The sequence below is a fragment of the Alternaria arbusti genome (assembly GCF_024043155.1).
Source record: "Alternaria arbusti strain BMP 1465 chromosome Unknown scaffold_7, whole genome shotgun sequence".
Classification (NCBI taxonomy): Eukaryota; Fungi; Ascomycota; class Dothideomycetes; order Pleosporales; family Pleosporaceae; genus Alternaria; species Alternaria arbusti.
This window is the reverse complement of record NW_026249947.1, coordinates 201,500-224,319: the sequence shown is the minus strand read 5'-3', so window position 1 is coordinate 224,319 and position 22,820 is coordinate 201,500. Positions and strand designations below refer to the sequence as shown.

The 22,820-nt window shown below is 49.7% G+C and overlaps 7 protein-coding genes across 7 annotated transcripts; 4 read left to right on the top strand and 3 right to left on the bottom strand.

Annotated features, from left to right (window-relative positions):
• Nucleotides 1–11: 11 nt before the first annotated feature.
• On the bottom strand, nt 12–1,788 carry J4E86_005882 (uncharacterized protein; the record flags this gene model as incomplete). The annotated part of the gene is made up of 3 exons (XM_051446413.1): nt 12–1,055; nt 1,107–1,481; nt 1,630–1,788. The coding sequence occupies 3 exons, from the start codon at nt 1,786–1,788 to the stop codon at nt 12–14; spliced, it is 1,578 nt and encodes a 525-aa protein (XP_051301988.1).
• A 932-nt stretch (nt 1,789–2,720) lies between these two features.
• On the bottom strand, nt 2,721–4,150 carry J4E86_005881 (uncharacterized protein; the record flags this gene model as incomplete). Its single annotated transcript, XM_051446412.1, has 2 exons — nt 2,721–3,873; nt 3,927–4,150. The coding sequence occupies 2 exons, from the start codon at nt 4,148–4,150 to the stop codon at nt 2,721–2,723; spliced, it is 1,377 nt and encodes a 458-aa protein (XP_051301987.1).
• Nucleotides 4,151–5,515: 1,365 nt separating this feature from the next.
• On the top strand, nt 5,516–8,377 carry J4E86_005880 (uncharacterized protein; the record flags this gene model as incomplete). The annotated part of the gene is made up of 1 exon (XM_051446411.1): nt 5,516–8,377. One exon carries the CDS (start codon nt 5,516–5,518, stop codon nt 8,375–8,377), a length of 2,862 nt encoding a protein of 953 aa, XP_051301986.1.
• A 546-nt stretch (nt 8,378–8,923) lies between these two features.
• J4E86_005879 (uncharacterized protein) lies at nt 8,924–13,852 on the bottom strand (the record flags this gene model as incomplete). Its single annotated transcript, XM_051446410.1, has 3 exons — nt 8,924–9,031; nt 9,111–13,155; nt 13,206–13,852. 3 exons carry the CDS (start codon nt 13,850–13,852, stop codon nt 8,924–8,926), a joined length of 4,800 nt encoding a protein of 1,599 aa, XP_051301985.1.
• A 3,222-nt stretch (nt 13,853–17,074) lies between these two features.
• J4E86_005878 (uncharacterized protein) lies at nt 17,075–17,872 on the top strand (the record flags this gene model as incomplete). The annotated part of the gene is made up of 1 exon (XM_051446409.1): nt 17,075–17,872. The coding sequence occupies one exon, from the start codon at nt 17,075–17,077 to the stop codon at nt 17,870–17,872; it is 798 nt and encodes a 265-aa protein (XP_051301984.1).
• Nucleotides 17,873–18,218: 346 nt separating this feature from the next.
• J4E86_005877 (uncharacterized protein) lies at nt 18,219–18,614 on the top strand (the record flags this gene model as incomplete). Its single annotated transcript, XM_051446408.1, has 1 exon — nt 18,219–18,614. The coding sequence occupies one exon, from the start codon at nt 18,219–18,221 to the stop codon at nt 18,612–18,614; it is 396 nt and encodes a 131-aa protein (XP_051301983.1).
• Nucleotides 18,615–18,661: 47 nt separating this feature from the next.
• Nucleotides 18,662–19,534, top strand: J4E86_005876 (uncharacterized protein; the record flags this gene model as incomplete). The annotated part of the gene is made up of 1 exon (XM_051446407.1): nt 18,662–19,534. One exon carries the CDS (start codon nt 18,662–18,664, stop codon nt 19,532–19,534), a length of 873 nt encoding a protein of 290 aa, XP_051301982.1.
• Nucleotides 19,535–22,820: the final 3,286 nt, after the last annotated feature.

Sequence of the window (22,820 nt, the reverse complement as noted above, 5' to 3'; positions counted from 1 at the left end):
TTCGCCGAACTCTACTTCTTCGACATACTCGCCAGGCTCGCCTGCTTGGCACGAACGTGTGCAAGTTTGAGCTCCGCCTCAGCGACGGCCACCGCGGCCTTGACGCTCTCCTCGTCTTCGCCCGTGGCTCCTTCGTGACCAAAAACCCCTGGATTGCCGAAGTTGTCGACTTGCTCGCCGTCAAGGCCGGGCGACTCTCGCTTGACCGTCGGGGTGTTGCGACCTGCCCGCGCAGGATTTGGGGTACCTGGCGGATGGGCCATGGGTGGTGGTTGGTGAGGGGCGTACATGACTGATGGTTGACGGGAAGCCTGGCGGCCCTGACTGGGAAATGGGGGTTGGCCGAACGGTGGATAGCCGTAGCCGGGGAAGCCTGGATAACCACCATAGCCACCGGACCCACTACCCGGCGGAGGCATCATCATCGGACGACCCCAATAGTCAACGGGCGGCTGCCCGTAGTAGCTACCGTAAATACCGGGCGGCGGAGGATGAGGTGGCGTCGGCGACTCTTCCTTGACGGCTTCTTTCTTGGGTGTCTTGTGCTTCTTACCGCGAGGTGTCGACGAAGGAGACTGGTGGTAACCACCCATCACCCGGTGACCATCTGAAGCACCTCCGCCGAACTTCTGCTTCACATCGTCATCCGACTCCGAATCAGACCCCCCAGAACTGTCCTGACCTCCATCACTGCCCTCCTCCCCATCATCCTCCTCCTCACTAACTTTCATGATCCTATCCACATCCTCTTCAGTCTGGATCTCCTTAGCCTTAACAAGCAAATGCTTATACCAGACCCCAAACGCATACTCCACCTCCCAGTCTTTGACCAACATATCCTCCATGACATCAAAGTCCGTGCTGCAAAGCTGTGGCTTCCGGTTCCCGGTGTTCTTGACCCGGTAGCGGACGACTTCGTTCATGGTGGCCGCAAGCCACTTTCGGTTCTTCGTGAGCTTGGCGACCATGAGGATGGATTTGAGGACCAAGGGAAGCCATTTCATGGGGTCGTTTTCGTGGGCGCGGTTGTAGTTTCGTTTTGTGCCGTTTTTGAACTGCGTGATGTTGGTGGGTGGGAAGTAGTAGGGTAGTGGGTGGGTACTTACCAGTGGACGGTGGCATTTGGGGATGTAGTTTTTGACCCAGTTCTTGCCCCAGAAGCCTTCGATGCTTTTGATCACGGCTTTTTTGGCTTTCAGGTCGTTTTTCAAGATGGGTCGCGGTCTAGTGGGTAGTGGACTGGGTTTCTCGGCGGTCTCCTTAGCGGGCTTCTTCGGCGACGGCTTGGTCGGCTTGCGCGCTGACGAGCGTAGGTTGTGGCGCTGACGGGTGGAGGCGATGGGTTCATCGTCTTCTGACGAGTCGGGTATTGTCTGGACTTTGGTGGGCTGGCGCTTCACGGGCGTCACCTCTTTGACGTCGTCGTCTGAGACGAAGATGCTTTCCTGGGCTGTTGAGCCGTTTTCAGCGTCTACGCTTGACTGTCGGGTTGGTCAGCGCTGTAAACATGAAAGCTATCGCAGGAGCATTCGCGACAACCTTCTTATACAAACAAGCTGCTAATATGGAAGCCTGGAGGTCGTCGCGATAGTTTCGTCGTAACCCCTGGCGCAGTGACGGGTCACTTACCGGATGTGAGGGAAGAACAGACTCTGACTTCACGCGCGTCTCAACGACTTTGGGCGCAGGTGGTGGCGAGTCGTCGTCGAGGCTCCATTCCGGACTCGACATTCGCTCAAGCGATTCTGGAGAGTACGAGTGATCCATATTGACAACCGGGCGAGTCATGAAGCGGAGGGATCAGGAGTTGATGGAAGAGGTATATACTCGAAGTTTTTGATGATAAGCCGCAAATGTAGTGAGACGGAAGCCTGAATAGTCGCCTCGAACTGGCCGTTGCTGCGGAGGATAGGTGGTTTGTCACTGACAAAGCTTGGTTATATACACTCACTTAATAACAAAGACGCACGGTCGATTGCAACCCACTAGCGCCCATGTGACATCGATTTCTGTGGGGTAGATCTGTAGCTGGGTGGTGGTGATAGAGGGATAGACGTCGCTCAGGACCGACGGTGAGAGAGGAGACGCAGCGACTGCCTGGTGGAGCTCGCTGGCCAACCACTGCGCGGGGCTGGATTAGGAAGGTGTAGATGTTGTTTCTGCGAGGCGACGGTGTCTTATAGACAGCAAGGCTTTGTCCCATGAAGAGGCGAGCATTAGCGGCCCTAGTGTAGCTTTTGTTTGACAATCGCGATGTACCACGGGTTCATTAATGTTAGGATTGTGGCGAAAAGTTGCACTATTGCTATCTTTTCCTGAATCTCCTGATTATACCACTTTTGACAGACATTGCCTACAGAGTTCTGGTCTAGCAAAGTCTTGGTCGACATATCTTGATGCTTGACAGGCTTGAAGATTATTCCTAGGGCGACGGAATCTTTGCTTAGCATAGTTATAGTACGATACCTACAAAATTCTTCTTAAAACGACTAGATATATAACTGAAGAGACGCAGTTAACTAAACAATCGAGCCGTACTGCCAAGAAGAGGAGGTGATGTCTTTTGCATGGTAATTAAGAAGAAGCATTGTTATGCTGCTGAAGCCTTCGAGTAAGGAATAAATGAGGACAAGATTTCAATTCGAAGAGTTTTAGCAGCAACACGAAATGGTAAGCGAGCTCGATTGGCATGACACTATCCAATTGCTACTATAGAGAGCCTACAACCGACTTTGAATCTTCTCCAGCGTATCGCCCAAAGCGTACTCGCTCGCCACAGTCTTGCTCCTGACCTTTTCTCCATCCTCCTTGGTCACGTAGCGCGCCTCCACAGCCGGGTTGTAGGAGAATTGACTTGCTTTCTTGACTTCCTCATCACTCATCTTCGCATTCTTCTGGCCATCGGCACGTTTGTAGACGTTGATGACAACAGCTCCACCCAAGCCGAGGTTGTGCTGCAGCGCAGCGTCGGCCCCTTCAGCAAGTCGGTTGTTGGCCCAGCCACGAAGCTGCCATGTCAATTCCGCACATTGAGCTAGTCCAGTAGCGCCAAGAGGATGCCCTTTGCTGATGAGACCGCCTGACGGGTTGACGATGGGACCCTTGCCGCCGTATGTGATGTCGCCATTGCGCACCATCATGTGTGCTTTTCCGGGCTCGCTGAAGCCCAAGCCTTCCAGTAGAATGAGTTCATTGGCTGAGAAGCAGTCGTGCAACTCTGCCACTCTGATGTCTTTTGCGTTGACGCCAGCCTCCTTCAAAGCGGCTTGCGCCGCACGCTTGGTCATGTCGTAACCAACGAGATCCATCGATGATTTGGAGTAGAGCTGCGGTGAATCTGTCATCAACGACTGGCCCGCGATGAGAATAGCTTGGCTCTTCAGGTGTGGCCTAGCGTCCAAGAATTTCTGGCTCACAATCACCGCCGCACCTGCGCCATCGCTTGTCGGGCTGCATTGGAGTTTGGTCAAGGGGAAGTGGATCATAGGAGCCTTCTCGATCTGCTCGAGTGTGTAAACATCCCTGAACTGCGCGTAGGGGTTCTTTTGGCTGTGCTCGTGGCTGATCCTAGCAATTTCGGCGAAGTCACGCGCCTCAGCGCCATACTTCTCCATGTACTCAAGACCAGCATTGGCAAAGTACTGAGCATTGGGCGGAGAGTTACTAATACCGCGGGTATCGGCCATCATACGCATCGAGAGCCCCATAGGAGAGGGTCGGTCACTCCATGCAGATTTGATGGATCCTGGTTGCATCTGTTCAAATCCAATGACCATCGCGCAATCAACTGCTCCGTTCTTGATGAGTGTTCGCGCCAGATGCAGTCCAGTTGAGCCGGTGGCGCATGCATTGTTTGTGTTGTAGATAGGGATACTAATGGCTGTCAGTGCCTTAGGACTTCAGGACAATGCTATCGACTTCCATACCCCGTCATGCCAAACTGGTAGAAGATCCTTTGGCCACTCGTGGTGTCGCCGTAACAGTAACACGCAACACCAGTCTCAACCTCATCGTAGTTGATTTGTGCGTCCAGCATTGCTTTCACTCCCGCCTCGTAGCCCATTTCCGGATATGCGCGGGTTTGTCGAGGCTTGATGAACTTGGTGAGCCCAACACCAAGGACATATGCTGGAACTTCATTTTTAGCCATTGTGATGTGATGAAAGCGATGGAATCCTTGCAGAAGTAATCAAGTTGTACTGGTAGATCGATCCGACTGTTGGCATGTCTAGATGTTGTATATGGTGGTTAGCTACCGGGAGGCGACACCCTGGGCCGAGGTTCGACTACCCCACCTGTACACCTCCGCAGCATCAGCACGTTCGACTCGTTCCTTACTCAGCGAACACACCCACCGACCTAGTTTGGAGACAGTTCAACAACCTCTCGAACTTGTCGATGCACTAGTCTATGCTTGACAGGTCCACGTCCTCAACTGCTGCGCCGTGCCTCTGTGGTCGGCAATCGGCATTCCGCTAGCACGGTAGCTACTTGGGCGCATCCAACCTCACAACTTCATCTCGTCGCTCACGGCTCAGTATCGAGCAGTCACCATACTATCGTCATCCGGATACAACGTCGTACTTATCCCCAGAAAGATCGCAGGTCGCGTCGCCGCAACAATGTCGAGGCATGCACGCGCGAAAGTCCGTCGGCTTTGCGCGTCACCTTCTCAAAATCCCAATGTTGCATCGATGCAATTCTTCGAAAATGCCGTTCTGCCGGATTTTGATTGTTGCAGAACGACCGACGCCGAAAATTGACACGATCCATGGCTTTTCGCATTCGGCTTCGGGTCACACAGTGATCAAAGCAGCCTGACTCCTGCAGCCACCGGGTGCAACAGCCGATGAGGCACACCCGACTCAACACTCAAGCCCACGAACTGCGAGCGCAATCCATGGCAGATGGTGTTTTGCTTGGAGGCCCACGCGCAATTTGCAAAGGATAGCGGTTCCTGCCTTGGCGGCGTTTCGAAACGGCTCTAGCATCCACCTCAACGTCAGGTTCATGCCATGGAAACATGAAACATCCTCATTGACGAATGAACGCGACCGTGTTACCGAACAGTGCGTCGGCATATTTCCGTCCAAGCTCCACCCAATCTACTTAGCACAGTGGTGCAAACGCCAGTTGACCGTTCTGACACCTGTAGCGCCACCTATGAACCATGTTCCTGGGCATCGGAGGTCCAGATTCCAGGTTGACAACGTGGTGAGGCTGCATCATGAGCTTGTTTGACGGGCGCTAGGTCGGAGAAGGATTTCATCCTTGGAAGTGGCAGATTGAGGGAAACATGGTCCACAATGGGTATTGTCTTCATATAAGGATGCATCTTGCGGCGACTTATTCGGTACACGCTCTTTCGCTTTTGTCCATTCTTTCGCTTTACTTGCTCGTTCTACGAACGTTGCTTTCCAGTCATTCTTTACAGCCTTGACGGCTTCACACTCTTTTTTTGCGGCAGTGCCACACCATTCTTTCCTCCACTTCAGTCATCACTCACAGCGTCACAATGGCACGCTCATTCCTTCTTTCCACCGCCATTCTGGCTCTTGGCGCATCGGCGCAAACATCTGGAAAGTTCACAGATGAAAAGACGGGCATCACCTTCCAGGGTTACCATCACTCTTCCGGCTACACGCTGGGTTATGCTCTACCTGAGAAGCCTACTACGGATGTCATCATTCAGCTTCAAGCACCCATCACCAACGATGGAGGTTGGGCTGGTTTCAGTCTGGGACAATCTATGACCGGTAACCTGCTAGTTGTTGCTTGGCCTCACGAGGACAAGGTCCTTGCATCCTTCCGGGAGGCAACTGGCTACACCAACCCAGCTGTCAAGACCGGTGACTTCACCATGTCTCCTATCCCAGACGGTACTTTTGTCAACGACACCGCCTTCTCATACACATTCTTGTGCTCAAACTGCATAAGCGACGACCCAGCTACTGGCCTTGTCATCTATGAGGACCCAAGCGTCAATGTTCAGGGTTGGGCTTACTCTGACAAGCCGCTCGCAGACTCCTCGACTGCTGGCGCGGTTCTCAACTACCACGACGCTGGTTTCGGAGCTTTCGGACTACCCATGAGCAACGCTACTAGCCCCGATTTCGAGAAGTGGGCTGCCCTCGCGGTAGCTGGCACTCCTAGCACCCCCGGCGCTGGTAACTCTACTACTCCAGGAGCTGGTGGTAACTCGACTGCCCCAGCCGGTGGAAACACCACAGCCACCATCGCAAACTCTACCTACGACTACATCGTTGCTGGAGGTGGCGCCGCCGGTATCATCGCAGCTGAGAGGTTTGCCGAGAGCGGCGCGTCTGTCCTCTTGATCGAGCGTGGTGGCCCATCGTACGCGTTCACTGGCAAGACTGAGGTCATGCCGTGGAACGACACTGTCTCCATGTACGATGTGCCTGGATACGGATACTACCTCAGCGATGTCGGTAGCCCTGCTTACTGCGCTGACACTGCGGATATGGCTGGCTGCCTGCTCGGCGGCAGCACTGCCATCAACGCCATGATGTACGTCAAGCCCCAGGAGCGCGACTTCAACGACAAGTGGCCCGCTGGCTGGAAGTGGACCGATGTCGCCAAGGCGGCTGACCGTCTGTACGAGCGTAACCCCGGTCAAACCTACGGATCCGAAGATGGTGTCCGCTACGACGATGCCGCCTACGACGTCCTCTCTAAGTTCTTCGAGGGCCAGGGTTGGACCGAGACCGACTTCGTCAAGGACCCCAACGCAAAGGTCGATGTCTACGGCCACCCCACATGGAACATCGCCGACGGTCTCCGTTCCGGTGTCGTCAGGACCTACCTTCCCCTCGCCCAGAAGCTCGACAATTTCGAGCTGATGATGAACACCAACGTCGTCCGCGCTGTCCGTGAGGGATCGGCGGTCTCTGGTATCGAGGTAGAGACGGCGGATGGCAAGCGCGTCATCTACAACGTCAAGAAAGGAGGTAGCGTCATCCTCGCAGCCGGATCCATGTCTACTCCCCGCATTCTCTTCAATTCCGGAATCGGTCCCGCCGACCAGCTCAAGACAGTTGCCAGCGGCAGCAGCAAGGTCACTCTCCCCGACGAGGCTGACTGGATCGACCTCCCGGTTGGTGCTGAGATCAAGGACCACCCCATCTTCACTGTCAAGTTCAACACCAGCACACCGCTTGCTGCGACCGATAAGGATGCGCTCATCACTCCCAACCAGACCACCATCGATCTGTTTGCCAAGGGCTCCGGCGAGCTCGCTCAGTCTGGTCAGCGTCTCAACTGGTGGTCATCCGTCAACACCACCGATGGCAGCGAGATTTTCTTCCAGGGTACTTGCAACTCGCCTTCCGACAACACCATCCAGATGAAGGTCTACATCACCCACGGTCTCCAGTCTGTTGGTAGCCTCGGTATCACTGCTGATGGCGCCACCTCGTTCATCACCGACCCCCACATGACTTCCGATGTCGATACTGAGGCCATTACCATGATGATGGACCGTTTGATCGCCATGACAAAGGGCGGCAACTCCACTCTGACTGTTCAAGCGCCCGCCGGTGTCACCAACGTCACTGGTGCAGACCTCATCAAGTCCTTCAAGACTGGTAGCCACTACGTCGGCACAGCCAAGATGGGAACCAAGGGAGATGCTGGTGTTGTTGTTGACACTGACACTAAGGTCTATGGTACCGACAACCTTTTCGTCGTCGATGCGTCTATCCACCCCGATCTTCCCACTGGTAACACCCAGGCTATCGTCATGGTTGCCGCCGAGGCCGCTGCCGAGCGCATCCTGGCCCTTGGTGGTAGCCCCGCCAGCGGTACCACTCCTGCTACCCCTGAAGAGGCCAGCTCTGGCGCACCAGTTGCTACTGCCTCAGCCCCCGCTGCTTCATCTGCAGCGCCCACCAGCGCGGCATCGTCTGCTACCCCTACCGCCGCACCCGAGGAGTCAGCACCACCTGCTGAGTCTGAGGCCCCCATTGCATCTGCCTCTCCCAGCCCGTCTTCGCCCGCTGAGTCTGCCACTCCCTCCGCGCCTGTTGAGTCTGCTCCCACCACCACACCCGCCCCCGCCGAGCCCGCCGAGCCCGCTCAGCCCAGCACAGCCGGAGCCTACGAACGCTGCGGCGGCGTCGGTTTCACCGGCCCCACCACTTGCGCCTCCGGCTGGAAGTGCGTGAAGCAGAACGACTACTACTCCCAGTGCCTCCAGGATTCGGCTTCCAAGCGCGGCCGCTCTGAGCCTGTGTCCCTCCGTCACGACGCCCCCACCAGGCGTGCGATGAACGGCCACAAGCCTGTTAGCCCTGTTGTTGTTAGGGAGCATGTCCATGCTCAGAAGCTTGGAAGGGCTACCTTCATTGACTCTTATTAGTCGTCGAATCTGGGAAGATGGAACGAACGCTCCGAGTGAGACGTGAAGAGGAAAAGTTTTCTTGTATATAAATATTACATTCTGTTGGCTGCGCCTTTTGTATAGTTCAATCAAATCATCACGATGAAGTTCAGTGCTTGTTCTACACGTGATACGTGTTTCGTCGTCTGATCGCAAAGCCAGCTCATAGAGCTCCGTGATTGAAAGCTAATCTTGCCGACTAGTGTGCAAGATATCTGAAGGTGCTCACGCCAGTCCTTGCATTATTGAAAAGAGTGAGTAGCAACGGGAAGTGTAACGTTGGGTGAAGATGAGACATCATGTGCGCATCGCAGGGCATTTTGCAAACAAAGGCTTCATAACTGACAATAGTACATTGAGTGGGTATAGTGCCATGATCTAAAAGGCAAACTCATGCTGTGAAAAGCGGGAGAGGAAGAATTACAACAGTATGTTGGAAGAAGAAATAGAAGCACATGCATCATTCGCACTCGTACGTCACGGCAAGCATGTTCAACATGCAATCCTCCCAAGAAGAAACGACCTCTAGTCTTGCTCAACGGTGAGCTTGTGGGCGGTCTTCGTGCTCTCAGAGATGGCCTCATTGTTGAGCTCAGCGAGCTGGTTTAGGGTCTCTTGCATAGCTGCCAACTGCTAGCGGCGGATTAGCGATCTGTACCTCATGTGCGACGAGCAAACCAAAATATCCACATACAGGTAGGGGGTTACTTACAGTTCCTACCACATCTTTGTGGTCACTGGCGCCGTTTGTCTTGGGAGCCTGGATGCCCGACGCTATGGCTTGGTCGTCGTCCTCATCCTCTTCTGCGAGAGTGTTGATGTTACGCTGCTCACCTATAGTTGCGGCTGCACGAGCAATGCGATCACCGGCGGCGATGATGGCTTCAAGGCGGTCGATTTTGTCGGTGAGGAAGGCGTTTTCCTTCTCCAAGGGCTCAACCCTTGCTAGGTGCTTGCGAACAACCTCGCCTTTCATGGTTTCGATGCGGTCTTCCGCGTCCTGAGCGGCTCTCATGGCTTCATCACGTTGTCGCTCCACCTCACGAAGCTTTTCTTCGTAATCAGTTCCGTTCGATGCGGAGGCATCCGGGATGTCGGTGACTGGGGCTTGCTGTGGTATTTCCTTGTCTGAGGTCGCCTGTGTGGCTGTCTCTTGCCTTACAGTTTCAAGTTCGCTTGCATGCCGGGAACGCTCTGCTTCCAGCTCCGCGGCAAGAGCAGCGTACTTTTCCTGCAGTTGCTGCAAAGCATCGGAGGTGCTAGCCTCCATGCCAACCATCAATTCGCTGATAGCTTCCTCATGTGCCTGGTCCATAGACGCCTTCTGCTCGGTGAGATCAGAGTGCCGTTTCTGCATAGTCTCAAGCTGTTGTTTCAAGGCCTGCATGTCGCTCGAATGACCTGCTTGGAACTCGTCTTTCAGTAGCTCAATTGCGTCACTCTGCTCTTGATCTGTCTTGGCAATCTTTTCTTGCAAAGCGTTGTACTCAGATTGCAACTTCGATAGGGTCTGCTCATGGTCCTGCGTGAGCGAGTCCCTTAGTAGTGTCATGGCATCCTGATGATCCTTTTCCGCAGCGGTTTTCTCGGCGAGGAGGGTTTCGTACTTCAGAGTCATCTCGTCAGTTCCAGTCGATTGGACCTGATCTTTCGTTGACAGTCCGGCCTTGAGTTCATCAATCTCAGCGTTCAGCTCCTTCTTAAGAGCAGCAAGCTCGTTGAGAGCGGATTGTTTGCCCGATAGCGCCGTAGACTTCTCCTGTTCCAGTCGATCGGCATCGCTTTGCATGATCTCAAGTAGACTTGCATACTTTTGCTCAATCTCGGCCTGTTGTGCTTCGAGTGCCTTTGCGTGTGCTTCCTCGGTCACCAGCTGCCCGGTGAGCACGTCTGCGTGGCTCTTTTCGAGTTGTGAAAGTCGCTTGGAAAGGTCGTCACGCTGGCTCTGGAGAGCATCGATCTCAGCCTTGTGGTTAGCCTCGATATTGTTGATCTCTTCCATGGCAGCATCGTGCTTCATTTGCAAAGCGCTTGAAGCTTCGGACATGCTCTTTACGTTGTCCTGAGCTTGGTCGTACTTGGCTTGGAGCTCGCTCAGGAGCTCTTTAGACGCGCCCTCGACCTGCTCCTTTAGGTGCATGATAGCTTGGTTGTGCTCATCATCAGCCGCAGACTTCTCTTCCAACAGTACGTCGTACTTGGATTGAAGCTCGCCTAGGATCGACTTGGTGGTGCTTTCCGACTCCGATTTCAAAGCCTCAATTGTTTGAGTATATGTTGCTTCGGTTGCGTTCTTTTCTTCGAGCAGTGCGTCGTATTTGGCCTGAAGCTCGTCCATGAGCTGTCTTGATGTGTTCTCGGATTCCTGCTTCAGTGCCTTGATCGCATGTTCGTATCCGTCGTCGGATGCAGTCTTCTCGCGCAGCAGACTGTCGTATTTGGATTGAAGTTCTTCGATTAGTTCTTTCGAAGAAGCAAAGGCATCGGCGTCCTGCTTCTGAGTCTCCAGCACACGATGGTGTTCCTGCTCTGCAGCCTTCTTCTCATCCAGCAAGGCATCATACTTCGCTTGTAGTTCAGCGAGCAGATGCTTGGACTGACTTTCAGAGTCCTGCTTCAGCGCTTCAATCGCTCGGGTATGAGCGTCTTCAGCAGCGGTCTTGTCTTCCAGAAGGGAGTCATGACGGGCTTGCAAATCGGCGATGATCGACTGGGTCATACCATGCGCCTCCTCTATTGCTGCTTTCTCCTCCTTCAGACGGTCTAGTTGAGACTGGACGTCTTTGACAGTGGCAGCTTCCTGAGTGAGGGAATCGACGCGGGCTTGAAGATCAGCGACTAGAGACTGCGAGATGCCGTGTACCTCTGTGAGAGCCGCCTTCTCTTCTTCGAACTTCTTGAGCTTCATGAGCGCATCGTCACGATTTTCGGTCGCGCGAGCGGTACTCTCATGGGCTTCTTCAGCCTGTTTCTTGACAGCTTCAAGCTCACTGGATCGCTCAACAAGAATCTGCTCATGCTGTTCCAGTGTTCTGCTCTTCTCAGCCACGAGGGAGTCGTAGTCAGCCTGCAGGGTGTTGAGTCGCTTGGTTGCGTCTCCTTCAAGATCCGCCCGCAGCGACTCAATCTCGCGTTCATAGTCCTCGCCAATGACCCGAAGATCTTGCTTGTGTCTATCGTGCAGCGTATCAAGCTCTGCCTTGTGGGCTTCCACCTTCTTGTTCGCGTCGTTTAGTTCGGCTTGGACTTTGGCCATGTCGGAAGCGTGCTGAGACTCTTGCTGTTGCGAGGTTTTCTCGAGTGTCTCGATGGTGCTGCGGAGACTTGCGGCCTCTTCCTTGAGCTGTTCAAGCTCGGCGGCGTCAGTGGTGAGCTGCTCGTTCATGGCATCCAGTTGTCGCGCAAGCTCCTCGTTCTCATCGGCCTTGACTTTGATCGCTGCCTCATGAGCCTCCTTCAGTTCTTGGATTTCCTTGTGCAGCTCTTCAGCGACTCTGGCACCGTCAGTTGAACCTTGCTGCAAAGCCAAGATCTGTTCCTGGAGACCATCAATAGATTTGAGACGGCCAGAAAGCTCGTCTTCTCTCGCTTGCAGCTCTGCTTCTGAACTCTTCTGTAGCTCCTCGATCTTGGCCTGCATCTGTTCTGCATGGGCGTTGCGTTCGGTGTCCAGGTCAGCAGAGACCTGATCAGCCCGTTCTTGCAGCTTGGCAATATCGTCTTGAAGCTCCTTTTGCGCCTGAATGTGAGATGCGATGGTCTCTTCCTTTTGGCGCAGTTCGTCGGTGTGTTTCTGATGCAGCGTCTGGATCTCGGATTGAAGTTGCTCCACGACAGCTGAAGACTCAGAGGACTTTGACTCAAGAGACCGTTGTGCTTCTTGGAGGGCATTGGTATGCCTCTCCTCCCGAGAGGCAACCTCTGTCACGTACTCATCGACAGTCTTGGTCAGCTCGGTGATCTTAGCATCGCGCGATCGGAGATTGTCGGATTGGGTCTGCTCGAGCTCCGCAAATTTTGTTTCGAGGTTTTCCAGCGTCTTCTTGGCGATGTCTAGCTCTTGCGACAAGCTGTCACGCTCATCCCGAAGCGTGGAAATCTCCTTGTTGAGCCCTTCGATCTGCGCAGCTTGCTCGACGAGCTTCTTCTTCTCTTCGTCCCATTGCTGGCCCTGTTGTTCCAGCTCAGCGTTCAAATCGTCCAAGACCTGCTGCAGCTCGCTAGCCTTGGCTGCCTCGGTTGCCTCTCTCTCCTGCGCAGCCTTCTTCTCTTCCTCCAGCTGTTGACTCTGCTCTTCCAGCTGCTTGGTCTCTCTCGCAAACTTCTTTTCCATGTCCTCGACGAGGATCGTGTGGGCGCGGTGCTGTGAAGGCGAGGCATCTGAGCCGCCGGAGATGGCCTTGTCCTTCTCAACAATGGCGGCCTGAGCATCCGCCAGCTGTTTGCGCAGCTTATCCTTCTCCGAATGCAGGTTATCGACTTCGCGGGTGAGGTCGTCGCATTGCTCTTGAAGCTTGTCGCGTAGGTTGGTCTCCTTGAAGAAGTCTTGCATGATCTGAGCGCTCCGCCTTTTCATCTCCACATCCATCTCGGCACGTCCCGTCGGCGCAGTATCCGGACGCGGCGGCTCCTCGCCGAGTTTCGCCATGGAAGCCCTGATGGGCTCGAGAGCGCTCTTGCGCTTTTCGGTTTCGGCATCGGAGGCAGCTTTGTCCTTGAGGGGCGCTCGGCGAGGGGTGACGACGACGGGACTCTCTCTGTGATCGAGTTAGCAATTGAATCATCCTGGCGGCTCATGCTGACTCACGCTTCTTCGGCTGTATCCTCTGTTTCCGGCGCTGGTGGTGGAGGGGCAGAGACGGACAGCTTCTTCGCAGGCCCAGCCGGCGCCTTTGCTGTTGCACCTGCCGTCCGTGTTCCTGCCGTGGGTCGAGTAGCGGTCGGGCGTGTTGACGCAGCAAGAGAGGCGCGTGGAGCAGTGCGGGTCGTCGCTGCCTCTGCAGGTGGGCGTGAGGTTACAGGACGCTTGGCGGCAGTCGTTGTCGTAGAGGAAGGCGCAATGGATTGTCTCGAAGTCGGTTTGGCAGGAGATGGCCTCGAAGTAGCTGACGACGCGACGGGCGTCCGGCGCACTGCTGTCCTCTTCTTCTCGTCGCCCGATGTGACGGACGACAGGTCTGGCTCGGCATCGGATGCGGTTCTGGACGACGAGATGGTCCTGCGCGCCGTCGTCCCTGCTGCCGGGCGCGTAGGCGGCTTGTTCAGGCTGGATCCAACCGTGCTGGTGCGCGATGTTGCCGTGGTGGGGGCTTTGGACGCGCTCGTAGCAGTTCGCGCCGTGCTTGTTGATGCCGCTGCAGGACGACGGGCGCTCGCAGCGGTGCCGCTGGCTGCAGTCGGCCGGCGTGGAGGGACGCCATCTTTTGAGGCTGGGGAAGGCGCATTGGCAGCCATCTTGCGGCGGACTGAGGATGTGGGCGTTGAGGGGGCGGGCAGTTTTTTGGGCTGCGGACTCCCGACTGGCACGCTTTCCGAGGGAGCTCTGTCGCGAGCCGGGGGTGGTGTCGCCATTCGGTGCCGGATTCAGGGGCCTCTGCTGATCAATGCACTCCCAATCGCGCTCTCAGCGGGGTGTGCAGCAAGTACCGGCCTAATGGGATGGATCTAAACAGCAGAGGATGGTATCGCGTAGCTGTCGCTTCTCAGTCGCGACTTCCTCACGCGCTGGGCTAGCTCATGTATGTGGGGAGTGCAAAAGCAGGGTCTCATAGCGCTCCAATCCACGCCCAGACGGCCAGCACAACACACCGAGCATCACCACCTAGTTTCACTCTCGCCGCCCATCATCACACTCCTGGCCACTGAAGAGAGCACACGTCAAATCTGTCACCTTGCATTGACTGTATCGACTTTCGGCGTCAACGTAGGCCGAACCTGTGGCACCAATGCACCCCAGGCTCCCACCATGGTGGCTTGCAGCTTCCCCACTTCGCATGCTATAGCCAGGGTCCGATTCCAATATTCGGTCACGATCCCAAAAACCGAACGGCCTCTGGAACTGGAAGATGGCATGCCACGCGTTCGGTGTCCAAGACAGTCGAATCAAAGGAGAGGCGCGTAAGTTGCTGCAGTGTCAGAAAAGTCTCAAACGCTTGATCATCGTCCTTCTGGATCAGGTCGTTTCCAGAGAGACTATCCCATGAAGGACTGTTTATCGTGCCTTCGCCTTTGACGACGCCTGCGCGCCCTACTGTCTCTACTAATCCCAGACGACTAGACTCACGTACGAGCAGTACCGCATCCGTTTTGAAGAACTGAACCATAATATCGCCCGATCGCGTCGTCTTGGGCCCAATACCAACGAACTGAACGCCTTCCGGGTCCTTGGCCAAGAATAATCTCGAATGTAGATAGCCAAACCTTGTTGTATCGTCGAACGGAACAAAATTACGGACTTTGAAGCCGACCCGGCCTTTCAGTACCGCCGTCAAGTATCGTAGGCCCATGATAAGTCGATCAACGTCTCCCTTTTCTCTCAGAGCGTCGCGGCCTGACTCCCTGAACCAGGACTTCGCTGTCCCTGGGTCCGTGGAGAACGACAAATAGGTCGGGCCTACTTGATACACCACTCCTGTCATTCTGCCCGAAACGCTCACGGATCGGGTAGTCGACTCCACTGGTGACCAGTCCTGACTATTTTCTGGCATGGAACAGTGCCAAAACCACTCCAAGTCTAAAGGACGGCCCTTAGTCGAGTCTCTTAGACTTATGAGCAATGAGTGAACGTAGCCAATGATACTTGCCACAACTTCGTCCTCCCACGAACACCACGGACTACAGCTGGTCCTGCGTGTGTATTCCCACCTCCCAGGATCCTGTCTGGGAAGGCGCCATCCATGGAATTTGGCCATCGAGAATGCTTTTCGCGATATACTGGCTCGTAGTAGGCTCGCAAAATAGACCATGTCCACCGCATGTTTCTGTTGCGTCAAAGTCCTTGCCTCTAGTGGCACTGAGGGCGCTCGAAGATGTATCAATTCTGAGTACATATCCAATCGAGACTGTGAGTAGTTCGCTGCAACAACATCGGTAATGTGGTCCTCTGCAATCCCAATCAAAGCATACACCTTGTCGGCCCAGTTTGAGCAGAAACAATCGTTGAAGCTTTCCAAAAGCGAAGTGAAGGTGTTCTGGTTCGTGTCTACGGGATGGCGAATATCCTCAATGCGCAGGACTCTTCGAGTAATATGCGTAGGAACCCAGGCCTCATTTTGCGCTTCGAAGAGCCTGACCAGATGGATCCAAATGTCCCAAGGTATAGCCTCACTCTTGGACTTGGACCAGCTAGGTACATGGTACAGTACGTATATGTCACTTGCCATGCGGAGCTCTTGGATGATCCAGCAACGTTTCCAATACTCCGCATTCATCAAGGAAAATATCCATGTTGCAGTTCCCGGCCATTCTTCCTCGGCTTCACGAAGTGTTTTCGTCACATCCCACTTCCAGGATTTCGCCAGCCCTGTCCATCGTGGTTCGAAATGATCGCCCAGCCAAAGATATACTGCCTGTGCTCGTTCGTATATCGATGGCATGATAGCGATTTGTGTAGCCTTTTCGTCCGGGTCATCTTGGTTAATGCAAATTGCATCCACCCAAACAAGTATGTCTCCATACAACATCCGATCGCGAATGCTGCGAAGAGCACCCCATAGATGGTCGCTGACAACATGGCGTTTTCCGTTAATGAGTATCGATTGCTTGTGTGGTCCAGCATCCCACGTGTATGACAGAGCAGTATACGACGGCCACGACGAGAATGATGCTTCCTCCAAAGTGAGCTCTATCCTGCCTGTGGCGTGGCGCATTCGCAGAAGACGAATAGATGACTTCGGATCGGCTAATCTAGCATAATCCCTCGGTGACCATGGATACTCATACCACGTAGCTGATGGCAGCGTACCTGTTGGCAGCAACTGAAGATCAAAGAGCATGCAGGTGATTCCCCCAATATACATCACCAAGGCTGCCCTCACAGAGAACCCCTCCAGGGTCAAGCGCGAAAGACAGAGAAGCATACAGGTGATTATAGTGGCCAAAAACAAGCTCATGGGCCACATGGTGCACGTAGTACGGTGGAAGGCTGAACGTGCGAGTCGGATGATCGCGATTGCGACACACAAAGACGCCAGCGTGCGGACAGTGAGGAGGCAGAGAGCGGGCTAACGCGACCGCGAGACAACTGATCAAATTAAACGATAGTTGCGACGTCCGAAGGAAGTGTTGCGCGAGGGCAAAGTTCAGCTGCGATGATGCGCCTGCTTACCTAGGTATGCATACGCTGACTTTGCATAGGACCAATAGTTGGGAACAACACATCAGCACTGCGCTTCCAATCACCGTGACCAGGCAGTTGAGGCGTTCAGCCTCGTAGGCTCCAGCACGCGGTCCCGGTTTTGCCGTGGCGAATGTCAAAACGCGTTCTGGAACGCGTCCCGCGACGTGTGACGTCAGACGGTCATTAGGCGTGCAATCAGCGTGCGCGTTGCCATCTTAAAAGCCAAGAAGCAGCCCTTGGGAAGCTATAACGACCAACAACTTGCTTGTATCGAAGCCATGCGATACGCACTTTCCGAGGCATCCTGATCACCTCAAGGGCTACCTACGTACCTAAGCATGGTCTACGACCCAAACTTGTACCGCGACAAAGAGCGCTTTCTTGGCATTCTCACCGCCGATCTTACACCTACCCAACTCGATGCAGTCCAGGAACTCTTCGGCATTGGCGCCAACATGTGCTCTCCATATCCTGCAGAGCAGCTGTTCATCGAAGACAAACGCGACTTGTCAAACCTCTCCCATGCAGACTTGAGGAGAGCCTTCCTTGATGCAGATCCCTTACTTGTTATCGACGCTCAAACGCCCACCGACGGCGGTGTCTGGTATCTTGACCATTTTGCTGAGCAATTCGACGTCGATAAGGGATTAGCCGAGAACTTGGACACTCTCTACAAGATTCGCATGGATATTCGCGACGTTGTCATCACGCATGTAAACTACAATATCGCCAATACCGATATCCAAAATGGTCTAGAAACGGTCGGTGTACCTTATCCCATACCGGAGAACTTTGTTCAGGACAAAATATTCTGCATGGGTTTCGATCATATCAAGTACCGTTACGCAAACCCGACTTGGGTCATAGCTATACCGGACGAGCTAGAAGAGAGTACAAATGGCAGAGACTTGAACAACTTCATCCCACGGCCGGAAATTGTCTATCGCATCAAAGAAGATGTCGCGAGAGAGACGGGCTTGAAGAGCGCATGGATGATCGCGAGCGATAGATCCGGGGAAGTGAAATTACCTGATGGCACCAAAATAGCATTGCCCCCAGGGAGCAAGGTCGTGCAGTCTACATACGATCCCGATGTAGCGGTCCCAGTGTACAAGAAACCGGAGGGAAGCTTATAGATACAGTTCAACAAAAATCGGTGTTCCTCATCAGTCATGCCGCGAAAGACACCCTTGCTGTGAACGGATCTGAACATGTGCCTATTGCACATCATTTGAGAAATCGGTATTACTAGATGTCTAACGTATCGATATAGGGCCTAAATGCGATGGGGTGAGTATTGTGGTTGCGCAAAAGTTGCCGCGCAAGTACCCGTCAAGATGTGGTATTCAGACTAACCCACAACGTACTAGACTGAAGGGTATCCACTCACCGCCGTTGAATTTAAGCCCCGCACGATCCCGTTCTCATGCCCGAACACGACCTCTACACATCGTCTCGAAAAGTTCATCGAAATCACCAGACATGACCTCTTTCCGCTTCCTCGATCTCCCCCGCGAGATTCGCGACAAAATATATGGCATCCTGCTGTGCACATTCCCGCGTCCCGAATCTATCACGCAGGGGACGATGCTTTCGAAGAAAGACTTCAGCCCAAGTATCCTACGCGCCAACAAACAGATCTACGCCGAAAGCTATGATTCCATGATAAAGTGCAATCGGTTCATGCTCGTGTCTTCGACTGGCGGTCTACATCTCGCCAACATGCTCAAGGGCAACTGCGTTCCCACGCTGGCTTTCGACCTGGACGACGGCACTAAGAGGAAGAAGAAAAGCGGAAAAGAGGTCATTAAGCCCATAACACAAATTTTCCGGGGCTACGCTTTGCATATCACCATAGGGAACAGCAATGTCCGGTGAGGATGGAGCTCCCACATTCAGAGCTCTTGCAACCTTGCAACGTCATCATGCTCTTCCGGGATGTCGAACTACTATGCGAGGCCATCAAGGGAGGCGATGGCCGACTGGAGAACTACAAGAATCTTGTGACCCTAGACATTGAACTTGCACCGGTGGTCAAGCGTCCGCCGTTCCAACTAAAAAGCCCAACGGCTTACTTCTCTTCTACCAAGACCCAGGAAGAACTACTGGCACCTTTTCGCAAAAGCTTCCGCGACATGCCTCGAGTCACTATTGGTGGTACCGTCGATGAATCCCTTGCTCAGTCAGCCAGACAAGATTTCGCACGGAGCAAATTTGAAGATGTTGACAGCATCATCGCCTTATGGACCGCGAAAAAGGATGAGGGTACTCAGCTATTCAAGCGAGGCGACGATGGCTGTCTGAAACCATGGTCAAAAGTCAGAGATGAGATCAATGAAGCCTTCAAGTCAGAGGCATGGGCACGCCTAGTTAAACAAGGAGGCCCCTCATTCGTGGCGAGAGTCGCGGAGCTCTTCTACACCACAAACCTCAACATCGTAGCCATCGGACTGAAGTGGCTGGAAGAAGGAGATCGCGACGTCTTGCCCGGCGTCCGTAACGCCTACGGTCACTTGAAGAGTAGCACCAATGAAGGCTATTGGGGCATCGCGCACTCGTGGAAACCCTCCCCGGCGCAGGAGACGAAGAGCTTGTTTCGATATGCGAAAATCTTAAGACTCTCAGGAGAGTCAGAGCTGGTTCCATTTGCGTCCGCGACTATCGACATGCTAGCTTATCATAATCCTGATGACGCTACAATTCTTGAGGAGAAGCGTAAGATCAAGGCTTGGAAGCGCAGCGTGGGGCCTATTGACGACAGCGCGTTCAACGCTATGATGAGCGGTCTGAACACGTAATGCCGACATGAGTAGTGCGTGTCCTTTAGGCGCGTGACTGATTTAGTATAGATGTTCGATGCTGAAGTTAGGAAAAGCACCTGGGCAGCGCGCGCGGAGTCCCGCAGGTTGGATTTGTAGTATGTTTGTTCACACCTGTTGTTTGCTTCTAGCGAGTAGACACCACAAAACACATTGTCTATTAGAGTATTAGCTACTAATTAAGAAACTCTAGAAGTAAGATATCTATATATTAGAAAGAAATTTTATTTTAGAGTTCTACTATAAGAGCTACAATTAAATAGGTATACAATAGATTATAAGCTATTAAGTAGAATATAAAGATATAGAGACCTTTATATTCTAGAGCTAGCGCTAGACTAATTTAATTAGAATAGACTAGTTACGTAATAACGTAATAGAGTAGTTATAGCTAGAACTATTATATCTAGTACTTATAGCTTTAATAGATAGTTTTATAAAGATAAAATATTTACTTCTAAATAATTAATATATAACTAAAAATATTATTAAGTTCTATAGAAAAGAACTTTGTACTATAGCTTTAAAACTTAGAACTTTTATTTTTAATATAGCTAAAGCTTATATACTATCTAGACTAGCTATAAGATTAAAAGTAACTTTAATAAAAGTTTAGCTACTTTATAGTTTAAGCTACTTTATAATTCTAGCTAGTAGTAATAAGTTAAAATATTAAAGAAATAAATATAAAGCTATACTAGTCTTTAGACTAGTTCTAACTATTACTAAGATCTATCTAGTAAATAATAGTACTTTCTTATAAAGCTATCTTTAAATAGTTTATTAATTATTCTACTTTTATTTTAAATTTCTAAATTTCTTAACTAGCTTATAGTAGTAAGATAAAATTTAGAAATAGCTCTATATATAGTACTAAAACTCTTTATAAAACTAGCGTAATAAGCTCTTAGAGCTTACTATACTAGCTAGCTAGTATAGAGCTTTATTAGCTATATATTTACTTATATAAGGTAATATATTATATCTTATAATATATATATATTGTTTTACTTTATTTAAAATTTTAGCTACTATATAGTAACTTAATATAATATATTATAACTATCTACTATAGTAAACCTATGTAAAATGCTAACCTTTTAAACTATCTAAAGTTTTAATATTTTTTACTTTTTAGCTACTATACTAGAGCTCTTAATCTAGACTCTCTAGTCTAAGTTAGAATAATCTACCTACGTACGCCTACTTAACTTTTAAGCTTTTAAGCCTACTAAGGCTATATAGCGCTTTAGGCGCCTACTACCTTAGATAGTACTATCTAGCTAGTACCTTTATAATATATCTATACCTATATCTATCTACTATATACTTATTTAACGCACTACTTTACGTACTATATAATTACTATATACTATACGTATTATATTATATTATATATATATACTAATATACTAAATATAGCTTAATATTTAGCTACTCTTATAGAAATACTATTACTATAACTACCTACTACTCTACTATATAAATACCTATACTAATATAAAACTTAACTAATATATTATACTACGCGCTTTATAGACGCTACTTAAGTAAGAAGAAAATACTTCTTTAGACTATTTTATACCTTTAGCTTCTCTATAAAGTATAAGTTAGAACCTTCTATATTAGTCTTACTAATTCTCTTACTCTTACTAACCTTTTTAATTAATGCCTTTAGTAGATTATTCTACTACTTTATAAACGTGTTCTTAATATCTTTTAGCTTACTTATTTACTATTACTCTATACTACGTAGCTATATATATACTTACTATACTTATATACTTATACTTACTATATACTTACTTAGTTCTATATATTCTTAAAGAACTATCTAAATAGACTAAGCTATTTCTTAGAAATTAGCTTTAACGCGCTAGCTACCTACTTCTTATTATTCTTATTAATCTTAGCTATCTTTCTATACGTAACTATCTCTACGCTTAGAAACGTATAGTCTACTTTATTTATAATCTATTTTAGGTAGCTTTCTAGATCTATATATATATATATAATTAGCTACTATATATATATATATATATATATATATACTATAGAGTTACTTACTAGTTGTAACTAGTTCTAAGATAGAAGAAAGCATTATCTTATAACTCTTTGATAGTTTATTTAATACTTTAAAATACTTTCTTACTTTAGAGTTCTTATGCGCTATACGCTTCTTTACTACTACTCTCTTATACCTAATCTTTTGCACCTAGACTACTTTCTTAGCTTTTTTTCTCTTTTTAGCTCTTTAGCTACTACGCTTTAATATATAACTTAAATTAATTTAGAATAACTACTATATTCTAGCTACTTAACTTATACTTACTATAATTACACTTTCTATTCTATTTATAGCTGCTATAATCGCGCTTACTACCTCTTTTTCTTAGCTACTATAGTAACCTAATATATTATATTATATTATATATACTTACTATAGTAACCTACTATATTATATTATATATTCTTACTATAGTAACCAAATATATTATATTATATATACTTACTATAGTAAGTAATTATATTATCTTAAATAGCTAATAAGATCTTAAAAGTCTAACTAATCAGCTCTTATACTTTCATTCTATTTTAATTAGCTAAAAGACTTTTCTTTATAGAGAATAGTAGGTATTATATTAGCTTACTACTAGAAAGCTCTAAGAAACTAACTTTTATAAAAAAGTTAGTAGCTATACTAAAAAAAAGTTTAGTCTTTATTAAGTAATTTTAAGCTTAACTTTTATTCTCTATACTTTAATATTAATAGCTTTTACTTCTAAACTAGTTTTTTATAAATCTAGTACTTCATAAGTTTAATATAATATAATTTTAAATTCATAATCTTATTAGTACTAAGCTAGTTTTTTAAAACATTATATTTAAAAGATTTCTAATAAGAAGTAATTTTAAAGTATACTTTTCAAGATATTTATTTTTTATTAATTATTATTATTAAGTCTCTATTAAATATAAATCTAGCTTTTACGTAGTAATAATTATAGCTTAAGAGAGCTAATTCTAGAAAGATTAAAGCTTTTACTAGTACTTGAAGAAATATATAACTAGAGGTATTACTTATCTTTAAAAATATAATATTAAGTTAGCTAAAGCTTAAAGCTTTAGTACTACTATAGTTAAAGTACTTAAACCTTTTAAATCTTTTTAACTAGCTATATAAAGTAACTCTTCGAGAATAAAATACTTTATACTAAATTACAATACTAAATACTTTATAGAAGAACTTTATAAGAGAATTATT